This window comes from Aptenodytes patagonicus, chromosome 1 (assembly GCF_965638725.1).
Source record: "Aptenodytes patagonicus chromosome 1, bAptPat1.pri.cur, whole genome shotgun sequence".
In the NCBI taxonomy this organism is placed as follows: Eukaryota; Metazoa; Chordata; class Aves; order Sphenisciformes; family Spheniscidae; genus Aptenodytes; species Aptenodytes patagonicus.
In genome coordinates this window covers 38,207,990-38,224,838 of record NC_134949.1, presented here as the reverse complement: position 1 = coordinate 38,224,838, position 16,849 = coordinate 38,207,990, and the positions used below count along the sequence as shown (strand labels likewise).

The following is a 16,849-nucleotide window of genomic DNA, read 5'->3' as shown; positions in this document are numbered from 1 at the left end:
TTTAAATTCCTCTGATTTATAGAAAGCAGCCATTTAAAGTCCATAAAAGTTAATCCCGACCATGGAATTATTTGCCTAAAACAAAATTTCCTCCCTTTGCTGAGGGCTTTGCCCGCATGGGGAACTGTTAAAGGGGAGCTGCGCAGGGCTGCCTGCTGCCTGAAGGCACCGAGTCCCCAGACTGTTCACACAAGGTCTTCAGGGGCCCTTGCCTCAGTTTCTGAGGGTCTCAAACAAAGTCTTTACACAAAAGTAAAGTGTATTCTTCCTTGGGTGCTTCCTGAAGTCAAGACAAAACCAAAAAGTATTCTGTGCATGCAGAGTGTGCAATTGTCGAAGATCAACAATTTATCTCAAACCCCATTCCCTCCATCACCTCTGATAACACCGTTCCTCTAAGATTTAGCTTCAGTAGCAAATTTTGCCCCTCACGTACCAGACAGTTCATAGGTTGGCTTAAAAAAAAAGAAGTAACAAGAATGTTTTTATAATGGAAAAGGGTTTATAGATTATGGGTTTTTTCCCCTTTATCTCTCAACAATATCCAAGGAAATTTTGTTCTCACTACCAGGTCACTCACAATGACCACTTACAGCACAAATTATGGTAGTCACTAGACAATATTTTAATTGCACAGACCTATCTCTTCAATTAACCATCATGACTAAATTTCATGCTAGGCTGGAGCATGGTAAATATTTGCTGAGAGTGTGTTGTTTGCTTTTCAGTCATGATGATTAATGCAAGTTAATTGGCAATCAACTCAAATTATAGCAGGACAATACTGGAGACTGGATGTAGGGATTGTGTCAAGACAGATTTTTTCCCGAATAGATAGGATTTATGGCAGCCAAATCTTGTTTCAGATTCACAGGTTTGAGGAGTTAAACTACTCTGCTCTACTGTGCAGCCTCTCTAGACTGTGATTTTTGTATATCATTTTTATATCAAAATTTAACCAAATCAGTCCAGCACACGTGATTTGCAAACATACTCTGCAGCACATGGCTTCATAACTTTGAAGTCATGCTAGCTGGACCTACCTGAGGTGTTTCAGGTCTTCTTAGATACTATCATTTCAAGAAGTTCAGTTTTTGTCAACTCAGCAGACGTACAAACCTTTGTACAGAAATGGTGAGCGCAGGTATCTCCCCCCCAGTGCAATGCTTGGCTTTCCTCCTGGGCAGCCTGTTGCTTGTGCAATGTTTCTTCCCATCTTTTTAACGTGTGAACAGAACGTACTCCTGCCTCAGGCACTAATCACTGCTATGCCTCTACTCTGGTTAGAGGAATTCCTTCCTTGAAAGGCAGTGTGTATTGTGGCTTATGCAGCAATCGATCCCCTTTCCCACAGCAAACTTTCTTTTTGTCTTTGTCCTTAGGCATCTTTTCGACCCTAGAAAATGGGATTCCAGTTCTTTTCCTACAAATCAGGGCTGTGGCTCACAAGCTGACCCGCTACAAGAGCGTGGCTGGAATGGAAATATGGGAGTGGAGCTGTTTGGTCTAGTTAACAGTTGTTGTTTACTAGAATAGTAAGAACATAATGTTTTAATATCCCAACCCATTATGACCTGGTTTAGATACAACCAAACATCAAAGCTAACCAATGAGAAACAGACAGTACAGCATTGACTCACTCACTGTACTATTCTATAGATGTGTGGAGACATATAATTATTTTTCTGAACCAAAGTTTTATTTGAGAACAAAAATGTTCACAATCTGACTTTATGGCTTGTTTTCATATTTTGGCATGGTATATTGTATTGGAAAAAAATGTCTTTAATTAAAAGCAGCCTTTTGAACATTACCCCCGACTTCAATTTTCATCTCCTGTTTTACTGCTTCTCTCCATGTGCCCTCTCCCTCCCACATATACTCCATGTATTTAACCCGCCCTTAAAAACTTTCATTGCTTCCTTCCCTATTGTTTTGCAAGTCCTCCTCTGAGGTCGCTGTGCCTACACAACACCCTCTGAAGACTATCCATGTGGAGTGTAGCCCCTGCATGCTGTTTGGGATCTCCTTGCTGTCCCCACAGAGCGAGTGGATGTGCTGCCAGGGCTGATCAGGAATTTCATAATGACCTTTCTACCCAGCTCACGAGTGCTTTGCTGGTGTCACCAGGAGCTAAAGGGAGATGGTCTCTCACACGCTGCCGGGGCTTCTGCTCAGGTTAGCAGAGCACAGCATCACAGACGGGCTGAGGCTGACCTGAGACCAGACAGTCTGATCTCAAGATGATCTAGTCCACCCCCCTGCTCAAGCACGGTCACCTAGAGCCACTTGCCCAGGGCTGCGTTGAGTTGGGTTTTGAATATTTTCACAGATGGAGGCTCCACAACCTCTTTGGACAACTTGTGCCAGTGCTCAGTCACCTACACAGTAAAAAGGTGTTTTTTCAGGTTCAGATGGAGTTTTCTGTATTGTGCCCATTGCCTCCTGTCCTGTTACTGGGCACTGCCGAGCAGAGCCTGGCTCCATCTTCTTTACACCCCCCTATCAGCTATTTATACACATTGATTAGATCCCCCCTCAGCCTTCTCCAGGCTGAATGGTCCCAGATCTCTCAGCCTCTCCTTGTATGTCAGACGCTCCAGTCCCTTGATCATCTTTGCGGCCCTTCACTGGTCTCACTCCAGTAAGTCCACGTCTTCCTTGTACTAGGGAGCCAGGATATTACAGGAGAAAAAGGACAGTCTTCTGGCTAAGGACATGGACTGCCATCTTGTACACATAAATTAACTACCATTAATCAGCCCAAAGTTCTCATAAAATTTTGGCTTTAATCTCTCTTTATTTCACTATTTTAGCTAAAAAGCAGACATAACAATACTGTCTACTGTCAGTGGGTTGCTGGATGAAGACACATTTTTGCCAGTGCCCATGCTAAGGTTTCAGGTGCTTTTCTGAGAGCAGCAGGTACAATTGCCTGCGATCCCTCATATGCTTCAGAGTAAATGAGAAGCCAGACTTTAGGGAAAAGGTTCATTTCCACTTGCTTTGCACACCTGCAGCTGTGCCATTGACAGTAGTGGAAGTCTCCAGTGACTTGCTAAGATGCATACATCTCATCTCAGGTGTACATGGTGTGTGCAGCTACGCTGCAGATGCATGATGTCACTTTGCATCAAATATGAAGAAATATTGAACAGATGACTCAACAGAGAGGCCAGGGTCCCGTGGAAGAAAGTAACAAAGCCTACAATCTGTGCCACAATGCAAGTGCATATCGGGAGTAGGATGAAGGTAGTGGAAAGTAGTTTTTACATCACGCCAACACCATTTGGGGATCGCCAAAACAAATCATTTATGTTGTGGTTAATAATGAGTGACATGAAGCCAACTGTGTAGGAAAGCTCTCAGCTCCACCCTTGGAACAATTTAATGAACTGAGGTTGAACAAGGCAGTGTCAGAGCTGTAAGCAAGATATGTGTCCTAGCATGGCACTCCAGTAACGTGGCTATTCATTGCCCGGCACTGTTTCCCCAAGGCAATGTGCCGTGCTGTGCAGATCAACCAAGAGCAAGCTCAGATATTCTCACGCCACAGTTGCATCAGGCATGTGAGTATGTCCTTTAAGCTGTGCTTGTAGTGCAGGCAGGACATCCAGGCTCACCAGTCAGTTCCAGGAGGATTCGGCCCAAAAAACAGCTTTAAGAATTAGCTTACTGTTCATACATTTTTTGTGGTCTGCCAGGTAAAAGGTGTGGGTTGTAAAAAATGTCTTCTCTGTATAACATTTGTTCACTGTATGCGTGCCATTTTCCTTGCTGTTATGCTGTGTCCTGATTACTGTATGGTCACTTGCAATCTCCAAAATAAGATTAAATGATCTGAAAATTCTGCTTAGGTAAAGAAGCACTCAAGGAAATAATAGAAACAAATCCAGTGAATGGCATAATGAAAAGTGTGGTATTTTCTGCTGTAGTTTATGTGCTAAATAGTTTGCTTCCATGAATGCAATCATAATACGTATCTATTTTTTATTTATTTTGTCATAGGCTGAGTACTTCTACGAGTTCCTGTCTTTGCGCTCTTTGGATAAAGGCATAATGGCAGATCCAACTATAAATATCCCTCTGCTTGGAACAGTTCCTCATAAAGCATCAGGTTTGTGCTGTTGATATTATAAATTGTGTTCCTGTAAAAAATATTCCACAGCCAGTAAAGTCTAAATGTCTTATTATGAATTGCAGTTCTGAAGTTTATTGCTAAAGAAATGCTTGCCACAGTGCTTGACGTTGAACAGTTTGTGAGTGCCTTGCCTGACTACAGCAGCATATTTTGTCTGAGCCAAGTCACATGAAGCTTTTATGTGCAGATAAATCAGCAGAAACTTGTGCAAAATTGTTGTATAAAATTCATGTGCATGAATATTATTACTTAAGTTGTGCAACTTTTGGAAAACAAAATCTTTGGTCACTGTAAGGAATAGTTATCAAATTATTCTGTTTCTCAGAGGTTGCAGTTTGGGGACATTTTGCTTTCAGTTAGGGTCAGCTGTTGTCACCAGACATTCAGCTCAAAGACACAAGTTCTAGTTTAGGATATTATCATTTACCACTTTTCCATTACTTGTGTGTTCTCAGTCCTTCACTGGAGCTTATAGCTCCACAGCAGAGGCTGAGCCCAAGCCAATGTGAGTGCTCCAGAAGCACCGTGGTGCACAGTGAGCCGCGTGGGGTAAAACAGCTTTCCACGAGAGGTTATCGAATCCGCTTTGCTCTGAAGTGGATGAATAACAGTCTACATGATCTGTTCCAGGGCTAATATGTGGTAGTCTCTGGCAGAAAGGCAGAAATGTAAATCTGGGTGACAGTAGTGTCTTAGTGATCATGGTTTCGTGACCAGCCTTAGCCAACTTAAGACCATGTGGGAAAAATGGGAAAGAAGAGAGAAAAGGAATGAGAGGATGGGGCTGCCTGTGGATCAAAGTGTAGCACTGATGCACACAGGTTTACATCTTTGCCTGGTCTTTCCTTCTCTTCTCTTTTTTGAATGTATAAATTCTGAAAGTTTGTGTTTGATATCTTCCATTTTCGGCTTGTAGTAGAATGGTGTTGAAGTAATGTTGCAGCACAGCTTTTTGCTGTGGGACCTGGAATCTAACATTAACGATTGGTCTCTCCATTCACTGTGGATAGAATGAGTGGTATTGAAAATGGATTTGGATGAAGAATGCTATAATATTTGCACCGTAATTGGTGCAATTGAATTGATTGCAAGCCCAATAAATTGGCAAGGAAAGACATTTACTCTAAATGTAACTAAAAAGGTCACAAAGGCAAAGTTCTTGTTAAGCATTGAAATTATTTTCACCTCCATATAAAGCAGGTGAGGTATGTGGGAAGCTCTGCACTCAGCATCCTCTAATATAAGTTACTTTCTCCTTTAATTTTTAACTATCTAAAAGGCTAGACCAAAGTGACCGCCTTCTGATTGTGTTTAAGGAAACATATAATCTACAAGTGAAGGGAGGCCGGAGATGCGATCTCACAGTTCCAGCAGAAGGTCTGTTAACCGTCATGGTAGGAGGTCTGATTAAAGCCAAAAAGGACTTACCCTGTTTGCAGCACTGGTACCTCAGTTCCAGGACTAATATGGGCATGTCCATGGTGTTTCCTTACGTGGAGCATGTGCAAGCGCACCACTGCGTTTAGTATATTTAAGCTGTATTTAAGTTCTGTTTGGCATTATAGTGAGTCCAGTGTTTAACAGCGATTGATAATCAGTGCCCGTAAAGTATTTGAAGCATGTATGCTATTTAACAGTGAGCCACTAGCATGATGGTGGTTTTTTTTACGCTGCCTGCTAGCTGGCCGAAATTAACTAAGTAGCCTTAAATAAATACATGCTATAAAAATAGTGAATGGTGGCTACCTCGTAGTTATTTCTCCAATTTATACCTTCGCAAAACTGTTCTGACAAATCTAGTCTAGTTTGGCTGAATCTATTGCATTACCAAATATTTTTTCTACACGTACACGTCAGAAGAAATTCAGTCACAAACTTGTATTTAATAACACATCAAGAGTAGTAAGTTATTTCTTGAAAAAGCATTTTAGCCCGTAAGATTACACTAAAGACAATTAAGGAGGAATAAAAGAGGAAAGACAGCTGTATTAGACATGAGAGTGGGAAACAAGAATGAGGATTAACAGTTAGATATCTTACTCAGAGGTAGTTGAACCCAGTGGTCTTGTCAAAATCAGTGGACTTTTAAAACTTTTTTCAAGATATTTGCCTGCCACCAATAAAGCATCAGGGTGGCTTTAGTGCTTTAAGGCCTGCCTAGCCTGCATTTTGTCTTATGGCCAACGGCGGCCATAAGAAGATCTGTGGAAGAGCAAGGGGAGGGCAAGCATATGTGATACTTCTGTTTACCCTCTCAGCTCTGACTAGCTTCAGCTCAGAGGATTTCCTGAGTCTTAAGTGATTTGTCTTTTTTATAACCCCACATGGGTTACAAATCTCTCTTTCCAGTACTTATCCAGGCTGTTCTTGAGTCCATATAATCTTCTGGTATCTCCAATGGCTTTGGCAAGGAGTTCACTGCCTCCCATTGCATGAAGATCCCCCTCCTTTTGAAGATCCTCCTCCTCCTTTTGAGTCTGGCTGCAACAGTTTCATCTGATGGGCACTAGTCCTTGTACTGGTAGAGACAGCAGTCAATCCATATTGTTGGTCCTATCCATGCCAGTCATGATTTTGTAGATGTCTATTATGTCCCCCCTAATTCTTCTCTTTGCCAGGCTGAAGAATCACAGCCTACTCAGTTGCTCCTCATCGGATGCAGCCTTGTTGTCCTTCTCTCAACTTTCTCTAATCCAGTAGATCCTTAATGAGATGAAGTATCAAATTCTCCTCAAATTTAAATTAGATTTAAATCACTTAGGTTCCTTAGACTCATTTGAAAATCCCATCCCCAAATCCCAGGATTGCTACCTGATTCAGCGCTCACAACACAGGTATTGTTGCACCTCGCCACGTGGTAAGATGTTAATATATGGTGAGAGGACTGGAGAAGATGCCTTTCAGTGAGAGCTTAAAGAGCTAAGACTACTCAGCTTGTCCAAAAGAAGATGTTTGAGTGGAGTGTGGGTGCCTGTCCAATGAGAAGAAGCTGGCTGCTCATTTCACAGGAGAAAGCCTGCGAAGATCCGGTGGTTCAAACTGAGGTCAGCAAGTTCAAAACGAAGTCAGGCAGTTTTGGTAGTGGCGGTGATTAATGCCTCGAACACCACACTGAGGAAGGTCAAACCAGCTATTGGTCTGTGCCCAGAAGAAATGTAGTGGCCTGTGGAGTTGGCCCCCTAAGTGACCTGAGCTGGCCCCTCCTGTCCCAGCCTGCACCAGCCAGTGCAGTGCTGTGCCAGTGCCACCGGTGCAAGCTGACACGCCTGGGCTGCCGACACAGCACTGCCTTGTGTGGGTCACGCAGCCCCCCCCCAGCCCACTGATCAGGCTCAGGACACCTCCTCTCCCTGCCCACTTGTTGGTGTCGACACATTAAAACGTACGTGCTGAGCAACCAACAGTGCTGAAACTCTCTCCAGGCTCGGTGGGAGAAACCGGTGCCTTCTCTGGGTGCAGCAGCATCTGTGCTCACTCTGCCACGCTGATAGAGAGGGACAGTGGGCTGCAGGGCTTTGCATGGACTCCCACTCTTCTCCAGACCCTGCGTGCCTGCTTCTACTGGGATTGGTAATTCAGAGATTGTCCCTTAAGCAATCCCACCCCTGAGACTGTAGGTGGCTTTTGGTGGTGGCTTTTGCATATTAACCAAGTGGGTAAAGCAATTGCTTGCAAATTTGAAGAGCTGTGCAGATACACAGGAGTTACTTTCAACCTGCCTCTACTGGAGACAATTTAGGGAACCTTGGTTTCCTGAACAGAAGGAAAAGGCATGAGCTCCCAGTCAAAAGGGATTAAACCTGCATCCTCCACATCCCAGGAGAGCATTCTAATTACCAGCTAAAATTAAATTAGATATAAATCACTAGGTTTCCTTAGGTTCCTTTTCAAATTAGTTGAATTTTCCTCACACCTGCTAGAGCTGTCTGCTCTGCAGCCCTGGATGCAAGGGCTCCAGAGGATGCAGAAATATAAATGTGCAGGAGAGGCAATTCTGTGGCCTGGTGGTGGGATGATGGCTGGCAGAGAGAAGTCCTGAGCTGTGATTCCCTCTCCTTGTTTTTAGCCAGTGATGGGCAAATGCAGACTGCATCCTGAATTTGGGAAGCAGGGACCGGACCTCAGGTCTGCCCTGCCAGAGCCCTGCTGAGCGCTTCGGTAGCCCACGGGAGCTCACAGCCGTGGTTCTGGATGCAAGGGACTTTTGCTCTGTGCTTTGTTTTGACTGTAGTGCTGTTGCTGCATGCTTAGCATTATTCAAACAGGCATAAAAAGGCAGGGATTCAGGCAGAGTTTAGGGACTTCATTTCAGCCCTGAACCACCACAGAGCTCAGCCAGGATCCAGGTGCTCATTGCTCACAGGAGGGTCCTTTACTGCATTTCTGTGTGCCTAGGATTTCGGACATATGGGAAGTCCAAAAATATGGATGCTTCCAGGGTGGGGAGTGCTGGAATAAGGGGTTTCTGACCTGTCCCCTCAGACTTTAGCCCTAAGAGATGCATGCCTGGTCTTTGCCCTAGGCATTTAAACCCACGGCCAAATCTCAGGGGAGATCAGGGGTTTGCTACCGATTCAATGAAGTCTAGATATGACTATAGTGCCATCATTAAACGTCTGCCATATCTTCCTCCCCATAACAATTTGCTCAGCTAAGTCACACATAGCCCAATACAAGCACTGATTTCCTGCACTTGCGCTGTAAGAAGGTTACTATAGTTTAAGAAGTTCACTGCATTTAAACTGTATTTAATCCACTGTAAGAGTTTCCTTCTTACCACATGGTTACATGCTTTTTGTAACGGTCTTTTAAAAGATCAGCATAAAAGTGCTTCAACAATGAAATTGCTTTATAATGAAAACTGCAACAGACCTTTCAGTCTGTAGGACTTACCAGAAGCAGAATGTGTTTCAGCAATAAATTATTCTGTATTACACCAAGGCAACAAATAACAAAAATGGCCCAATTATGACTTGCAAAATTTTTTATAACAAGCAATTTAAAACAAACCAAATGTAGGGCTGTTAGCTCAATATTTGGTTCTGAAATCTCAGGCCAGCTTCAGAAGAAATGCATAAACAACTTCTGTTAGCTGGATCTAACTTATAAAGCAGCTAGGAAGAGCCAATTTTGAAGAAAAGAGATAAAATCGTTTCATCTGAAGATTATTTAAGATCACTTGTGACAATCACAGAGGAGCATTCCATAGCTGTGAGGTATCAGGCTTGCTTCCTCATTAAAATACTCCAGATTTACTGGTCTTAATTATTTACTTAAAGTCTTTGTAGTTCAAAAGTGTTTGAATACTTTTCCTGGAAAGGCAATCTCCAAATTTCGCTACACTTAAGAAGTTCGGTCAGAGTGATGTGTCTCTGTCTCCTTTTTAAATATTTGCACTCATGATCTGATTTATCAAGTGTACCATCTTGCCAGCACTTTAAGGAGTAAGTTTTGATTAAATCAGTATTAATTGCAATATCCAAAACAGCAAAACATATCTAAAGTAACTTTTTTTCCAAAATGTGTAAGGTGTTTTTGCAGAAGTTGTGTGAGAGCCTGCAAAATTCAGACTCAGGCGTGATCAGCTCAACTTAGAAAATTAAATATAGGCTTCCAGCTTGTTTTGGTGTTTCCTTAGATACCTCCACATGAGTAATTGCCTTGTTTGAAAGCAAAAGTATGTTTGTGTTAAGATCGCTGTCTGTGCTGCAGACTGTTGGGGTTATGTCAGTAAATGAGCGCAGGCTCGTCTCCTGTGCTGCTGTACTTCCAGTCCTGGAGCCGCCTATGATTAAGGTGATCTGTGTATCTCTGTGTTACAGGTTTTCATCAATGGCATTACTCTAAAGCTTAAATATAAATATTATGTGTATTTTTTAGTGCATCGATGTATGCTTTTATATGTATATAGCTATATGTGCATGTAAATATAAATATTGTTGTTACTATTCTCCTTTAAGTCGTTCAGGTTGGATTTCCTTGCCTTGGAAAACAAGATGGGGTCGCTGCATTTGAAGTGAATGTGATCATAATGAATTCAGAAGGCAATATTATTCTCCAGACCCCTCAGAACGCCATCTTCTTTAAAACCTGTCAGCAAGGTAATGCTGAAGAGGACATGCCGAAATACTGTTAGACCTGGTCACCTAAGTTTCTTATGTTTCATTCAGGAGAATGGCTAGAGAAGATGGAAATAAAGTGCTCACACAATGTGTAGCAACGGTGGTGAATGCCAGGCTGTTCTGGCTCTGTCTGGATTTGCTCTTCATTTACCACATGTTTACTAACCCTTTCCTTACTGTCAGCTATGTCTCCCTCAGCAGACTGGTTTGGAGGTACCTCTCCTCCTGTTCACAGCTCATCACGTCAAGGAAGCTGATAGAAATGTATCATGTGAGAAGCACCTGTTAGCAAATGATTTGAGGTGCTTGGAGGAGAGCTAGTCCTGTGATAACAAGCTAAGGCTAACATTTCCAGAAGTGGAATAATTGGAGAACTGAACTTCTGGGATCTGTAGTGGGGACACTGACTTCAATAAATACTGTTTAGTGCCTTAGTTCAACAGTTCCTTAAATCTCACCTTGCACATACAAACCGAATGCAAAAATCCTAAATCAGAACATTTTTGCAAAACTTGGCTTTACCTTCTCTGGAGCTCAGATGGCAACCTCTTGGTTTTGGATACAGGTAAGGTGGTGGAAGCTGGTCCTCAATACTTGCAGTCATCAAGCAGTAAACACACATAGGTTGCGCTGGTAGAAGAAGGGCACCATGAAGTTACTGCAGTGTTTACTTGGAAAGGAGGGAACCTGTTTAATCAACCAATCTATGAACCATAAACACTATGTAATAAGACTTTCTGGATTAATTTGATACACTACAAACAACTATAATTATCACTTTAAACTGAGGCTGTAGAAATTGAAAAATAGTATCTAAGATAAGGCAGTTATCCCATGTCGTGTGCAATTGTATCAAATTAACCCATGACAGGGCTGATGTACAAAGAGTGAGATTTTTACTCTTCTCCTATTAAACCTTTGTTCCCAGTCCCACACTTTCTTCTCTGCACTCTTTTCTCTGAGCTAATTGGCTGTAGCGTGGCTTCAAAGAGCGAGCAGCAGGAGCAAGAGTTGTTCATGCTTTGAAACCTCACTACACCTAAATAGCAAAGCTGCTTGTCTCCTTTGAAACCTTGCTGCTGCCAATTAGCCCAGGGAAAGTGGAGGAGGGGGAGAAGAAGTGGGCAGAGAAACAGGAAGGAAAATGGGGGCTTAATGGAAGTAAAAATCAATCAGATCTCGTGTACGAAGTTGGGTGTCTGATATAAATACAACGCAAAACATTTGCTATCTTTTTATTTTCAGTTCAGTTCAAAGATACTGAACTTAATAAACTTTGGAAAGTGTTTGGGTAATCTAATAGGGAAAGCAGAGTTACAGGTCTGTATTGTGGAAAAATGTGGCTTAAACAGAGAGGGCTCCCAACTCAGTTTAGTAGTAGCATTCATCCAAGTTATCGTTTCTGTGCTATTAGTTGTTGTTGTTGTTGTTACTATTTTGATATGAGATGTAATATTTAACAGTTTAGCAGTATTGCATCACATGGCCTCTCAGGAAAGCTGGGGGTGATTATTGTCCCAGTCCTTTGTTCCCAGCGCCAGCTGAGAGATGCAAGGATGACTTCCCAAACTCTAGAGGTGGGCAGAGGAGGAGTTTTCTCACTTCGTCTATTCCAGCACATACTGGAGTGACTCCCACTCCTGCCCTCTACCCTGTGAGGTGGACACTGCAGTGTTTTGGGACAGATGCTGAGAAGGATGAGAATGTCCTTACTGGTTGGCATTAGAGTAGGGGTGAGTTTCCTTCCTCTAAAAGATGTCGTTCGTGGCGAGGAGCTCCGATTCCTCCTGTCGGGGCCCCGGTCACTGTTTCCAGTCATTCTTGGCCATCCAGAAGGGCCCCCAGCCAGAGGAAGTGAGGGGAGCAAAGGAGCGATTTTGTGGGAGAGGAGAGGTTTTGTTGTGGCTAAGAGATGGCCACACAAAAAATTATGTTTTCCTATTTTTCTGTTTGAAATGGTATGTATTTAAGCATGCATTTTCTGTAATGAATAGCAGCTCTGCATTCGGGTACAAAGAGAGAAGCATTTCCAGAAAGAGTCCTAGAGTGCAGCGTTGGAACACAATAAGACAAAAAAGCCTTTACCACTATTACTACTGCTGCAAACAGCTTCACTTTTAAAGCAACACTTTTTGCTTCATGTATCTATGGCCTTGGATGGAAGAGCATTTTAAAATCACACCTTTCCTCCTCTCTCTTTCCTGTTTGTTTGGCAGTTGTACACAGCATCCAGCCACCTCACTGCTACATCAGATTTTCTTTCCTTTCACTTAGTCTCAGAGTTACCCTTCACATCCCACTAGAGTGGGATCCCACCGAATACTGCTCGTAGTTACAGCAGCCATCGTTTCCTGTGGCTCTAATCAGCTATTAGATAAATTTTCAAAAACAGAAGTTTATTTGTGTATGAGTCTAACTAACAGATATGTCACCTGACTCAAATATTAGAAGAAGGGAGAATCATTCAAATTTGTTTAAGTCCAGGGTTATGTTTTCCTCTGTTTTAATAGGAGTTGCAGTGTAAAGAATCTCTGTGGGCTGCACAAATATTTCAGGCAACCTGACCCTCCTGAATTTATAGACATCCTGCTACTCCTTACCACTTTAAACAAGTGCATTTTAAAGGCTATAACTGCTTGAATTTGAACTCAGGTATTTTTCAGTTGGGAATCAGTGTGAATCAATGGTGCATCTTTACAGCCTATGGATGGTAGGTGCCAGCACTTTCTGATGAAATCAGGTGACAAGGCAATGGAGAAGAAGTAAGGATGCTGTTGGCAGGTGTTGTCAGTCACGGTGTTTACAGCACTGTTACACTAAAAAAAAAAAAGACGTGATGCCAACATTACAGACAATTGCTGTCTAATAGATGACCTTCAAGTTTGGGTTGAGATGGTTGCAATAAGATTGCTCTCTGAGTTTCAGTCTACCTCAGAGTTTTTTGAACCTTCTCACTCGGGAGTGTCACGCAGCATCAAGATGAGCAGGTCATGCCTACACTGCTAAAGCTGTCTTGTGGCCCTGGTACCACCGATCACAAGTGATGTTCACTTTTTCTAATGGGAGTAGGCAGCCTCTCCTGCCTACCTTCTTTTCTGTGAGAGATCTGGGAAGGTATTTTTGAGCAATTGTTTTTCTGCCCAGCAGTCATGTTTTCGTGGGGTTCCATAGGATTCAATTTGTTTTGCCTCTTGTTTGATGGACTCTGGTGTTTTGAGGATGGTGATGGTACCCAGAGGTATTTCTTGTCCTTGCATAATGCAGCCAGTGTTGCCAAATGCTTTAACCAGTGTTTGATCGATAGTCGAGGTGTGAGTGAGTTGGATAATGATATAGGAGCACGGTGCAGGAATGCTTTCATCTTCCTTTCTGGCCTTCTTTCCTCTAGCCTTGAAGCTGACTCTTTCATTTGAATACAGATTTCATCACTTTGTCACCTCAGTAGTAACAGATATAGCAATTAATGCAGTGCAAGTTGCAGTGCAGTCTACTTAAGGCTGCAGAAATTGAAACTGGTCCTGCATACTGAGGGCAGGTCTAACCAGCGATGCAAGTCCTGCACTGCCTGCTTGTTTCCACGTGGAGGAGAAAGTGCTGGATTGAGCAGAGCATCCACATTACTCGTGCACTTACAGAACAGCAGAGCAATGGGAATGCACAGTCTGTCAACAAGCACATCGTGCATTTGTCTGAACATGTGATGAAACCTCTATTTGTAGACTAACAAAAAAGAAACTAATTTCTCTTGAGGAGGTCTTAGCTGAACTTCCATTTCTGCCAGTATTCACCTGCCTGTCAGCAAATATTTTTACTATTGTGTCAAAGGAATATATTGATCCTACCGAAAGTTGGCTGACAGCTGAAGTATGTAATACCCAATTAAGATTGTCGTTATATTTTATGAAGCGGAGTGTCCAGGAGGATGCAGAAATGGAGGGGTTTGCAACGAAAGACATGTCTGTGAATGTCCAGATGGATTTTACGGGCCTCACTGTGAGAAAGGTAATTTAAAAAAAATCTTCTCAACTTTCTTCTTTGCCATAATCTCAACAAAACTGTAGCTACTGCACTGTAGCCTCTCCTAAAAGAATGGCCTAGTCTGAAGATTTCATATATTTTGAGTTCACACATGTAAGAGAATTACTATCATCATCCGTGGTCTAATGGAAACATTAATTGCTTACAAGAAAGATGTTTTCTCTCTAAGAGATTGCTTTTAACAAAAACTGACACAATAGTTAAGTGATCCTTAATCACAGGGAATCCATCTGGTAAAAAGATGAAATAAAATTCTTGTACTAATGAGGACTAGCTGGGAAACAAAGCACAGGACTTTTGTTGTTCAGCATTTGTTTATTTGGAGATAATATCTAATTTGGAGATAAGATCTCATTTGGAGTCAGGCTGACAACAAAGATGGGAAGATGAAGGAAAGAGTCTTCTTTTCCTTTCCGTTAGTGACTAATAGCCCCAAATGACATTTCCAGGAGTGAGGGACCAAGAAATTGAGTGACTTGGCGAGGAAACTAGCTCTTCTTCCTATCTCTTCCTTCACCTCCCCCAGTGGCAGACCCTCCCCGAGGTGACTTGAGATGGAGCAAACCATCCCTGTGGGCATCCTATTCCAATGGCATCCTTCACTGAGCTCCCAGACGCTCTGGCTACATCTAAAATATTAAGTACAAAGGATGAGTTCTCTGGCCTGGAGGCCAGCTGGGACGGTGCAGTTTGCATTCGTATGTTTAATAAACTCTCTTACCCTCCAAAAAACCACCCTCCAAACTCCCTACTGGGAGGAGCCCGTGGCCACTGCTCACCCTGGGGCCTTGCCCGCGAGGGTTTGCCAGATGGCCAGGGACAAAGCTGTGCTGGGAATGGCACCAACAAGTTCACAAGATGGATGATCCTATGCCCCTCCTTGGCCCCATGCCTGGGTGCTGTTTAACTCACTAGTATAGACCCAGCCTCGCTCCATGTACCAATGGTGGGCAACCACAAAATGAAGCATTGCCACCTGATGTGCCTCCCTGAAGAGCCTTGTGGGGTGGCCACAACTGCAGAGAAGGCTTGGGAGAGCACAGGGGCTCTGGAGAAGGTTCATGGGGAGCATGCAGGACAGTTTGGCCACCAAACCAGGCCACGCAACAGGCTCCCCTAGCCTAAATTAGGTATCCATGCTTATGCTCAGGTATGCAGAGGGAGAAGGGAGGGTTCATTGTAAGCCTGCCTGGGAACCCCACTGAATTGCTGACACCTCTGAGCGCAGCCCCCAAAGAGACAGTCCTGTCTGCAGAGCTGAGGCACCAGCTGCAGCACCAGGGTCCAGTTATAGAGAGTCGGGGGGGGGACTTCAAATATCCAGAGGGTGTAGGTGGGCACTCTGCTCACCCCAGTTTGGAATGAAACTGTACAAGAAGCAATTTCTGCTTACATATGGAACCAGATTTGAACATAATTTAATCTTCACTTTTTTAGTAATGCTGTATACAAATTGCCAGATACAAACCAGAGATGTAATTGATTTAACCCACTTACAAAGATGCTTTACAAAGGTGACTTGTTACATTCAGCAGAAGGAAAAGTAGCTTAAGGAGTTGCTATCACACCAGTGATGTTTTTTCTGTTCTTCCTGCTCCTCAGCGCTGTGTGCTCCTCGCTGCATGAACGGTGGGCTCTGCATTACACCCGGCCTCTGCATCTGCCCCCCGGGGTTCTACGGCATCAACTGCGACAAAGGTAACTGCTGGCTAAAACCCCCTGGGCTCCGTATGCGGCAGCCTCTCTTTATTCCCCTGTGTTAGTTTCCCTCTAGGAGTGGATTTTGGAAAGTCAGGCAAGTGATGAAGTAAGTAAGTTTTAAAAGTTTTGTGATTCTTCAAATAGATGCTCTAGCACAACCTGGGAGCTGTTGGAAGTGCTTTTGCAGCTGAATGTGCAGGCATCCCTATACGCCAGCTCTGTAAAGGGTAATTTAGATAATTGCTTTAGCTGATCCACTGAAAGCTGTGGGACCTACCACAGAAGTCACTTATATTTCTGGCCTAGGGAAGAAAATGATCTCTATTTGAACTTTAGTTTCCTGGAGTAAAATTAGTTTTACTAATTATTTAGCACATTAATTTGCTGCATCTGGACACGTGAAAAAATAAGCAGGCTATTCACTTTTTGCCTGCTGCTGCATTGTGTCTCAGGAAGGATAAAAAGGAACAATCAGTTGTTCAGAAAAGTAATTTGGAACAGTCCAAGCTACCACATAGAAAAAAGCAAGTAGTTTCCTGCAGAAATATAACTGACCTGCTCACAGCAGAGCAGATTACAGAACATCATGTTGCATTTATTGTTGCAGAACTATATGAAGTAAAGACTAAATGCAAAAGGTCCTAGTGGACTTTCCAGCAAAATAATGGGAACCTTCCTAGGCCTTTAGGTATGCTTGCACATACTGTTGTTGTCAATGTCCTTCTGACTTGTATCTAGTCCTTGATGAGACTTTTACCGCATTTAAAAAATGTTTCAAAAGTGCACTGTAATGAAATGCTCCCAATGTCTTGAAGGATTAATGTGAATCCCAGCTGTTTGATGAAAA

At 43.0% G+C, this 16,849-nt stretch overlaps 1 protein-coding gene across 1 annotated transcript in view; it reads left to right on the top strand.

Moving 5' to 3' along the window:
- Nucleotides 1-16,849, top strand: part of WIF1 (Wnt inhibitory factor 1) — a 46,502-nt gene that overhangs the window by 21,053 nt on the left and 8,600 nt on the right. Inside the window, exons 3-6 of the mRNA XM_076328652.1 lie at nt 4,009-4,117; nt 10,102-10,242; nt 14,170-14,265; nt 15,904-15,999. Of these exons, the coding sequence (XP_076184767.1) occupies nt 4,009-4,117; nt 10,102-10,242; nt 14,170-14,265; nt 15,904-15,999 (442 nt within the window). The remainder of the gene's footprint in view (nt 1-4,008; nt 4,118-10,101; nt 10,243-14,169; nt 14,266-15,903; nt 16,000-16,849) is intronic.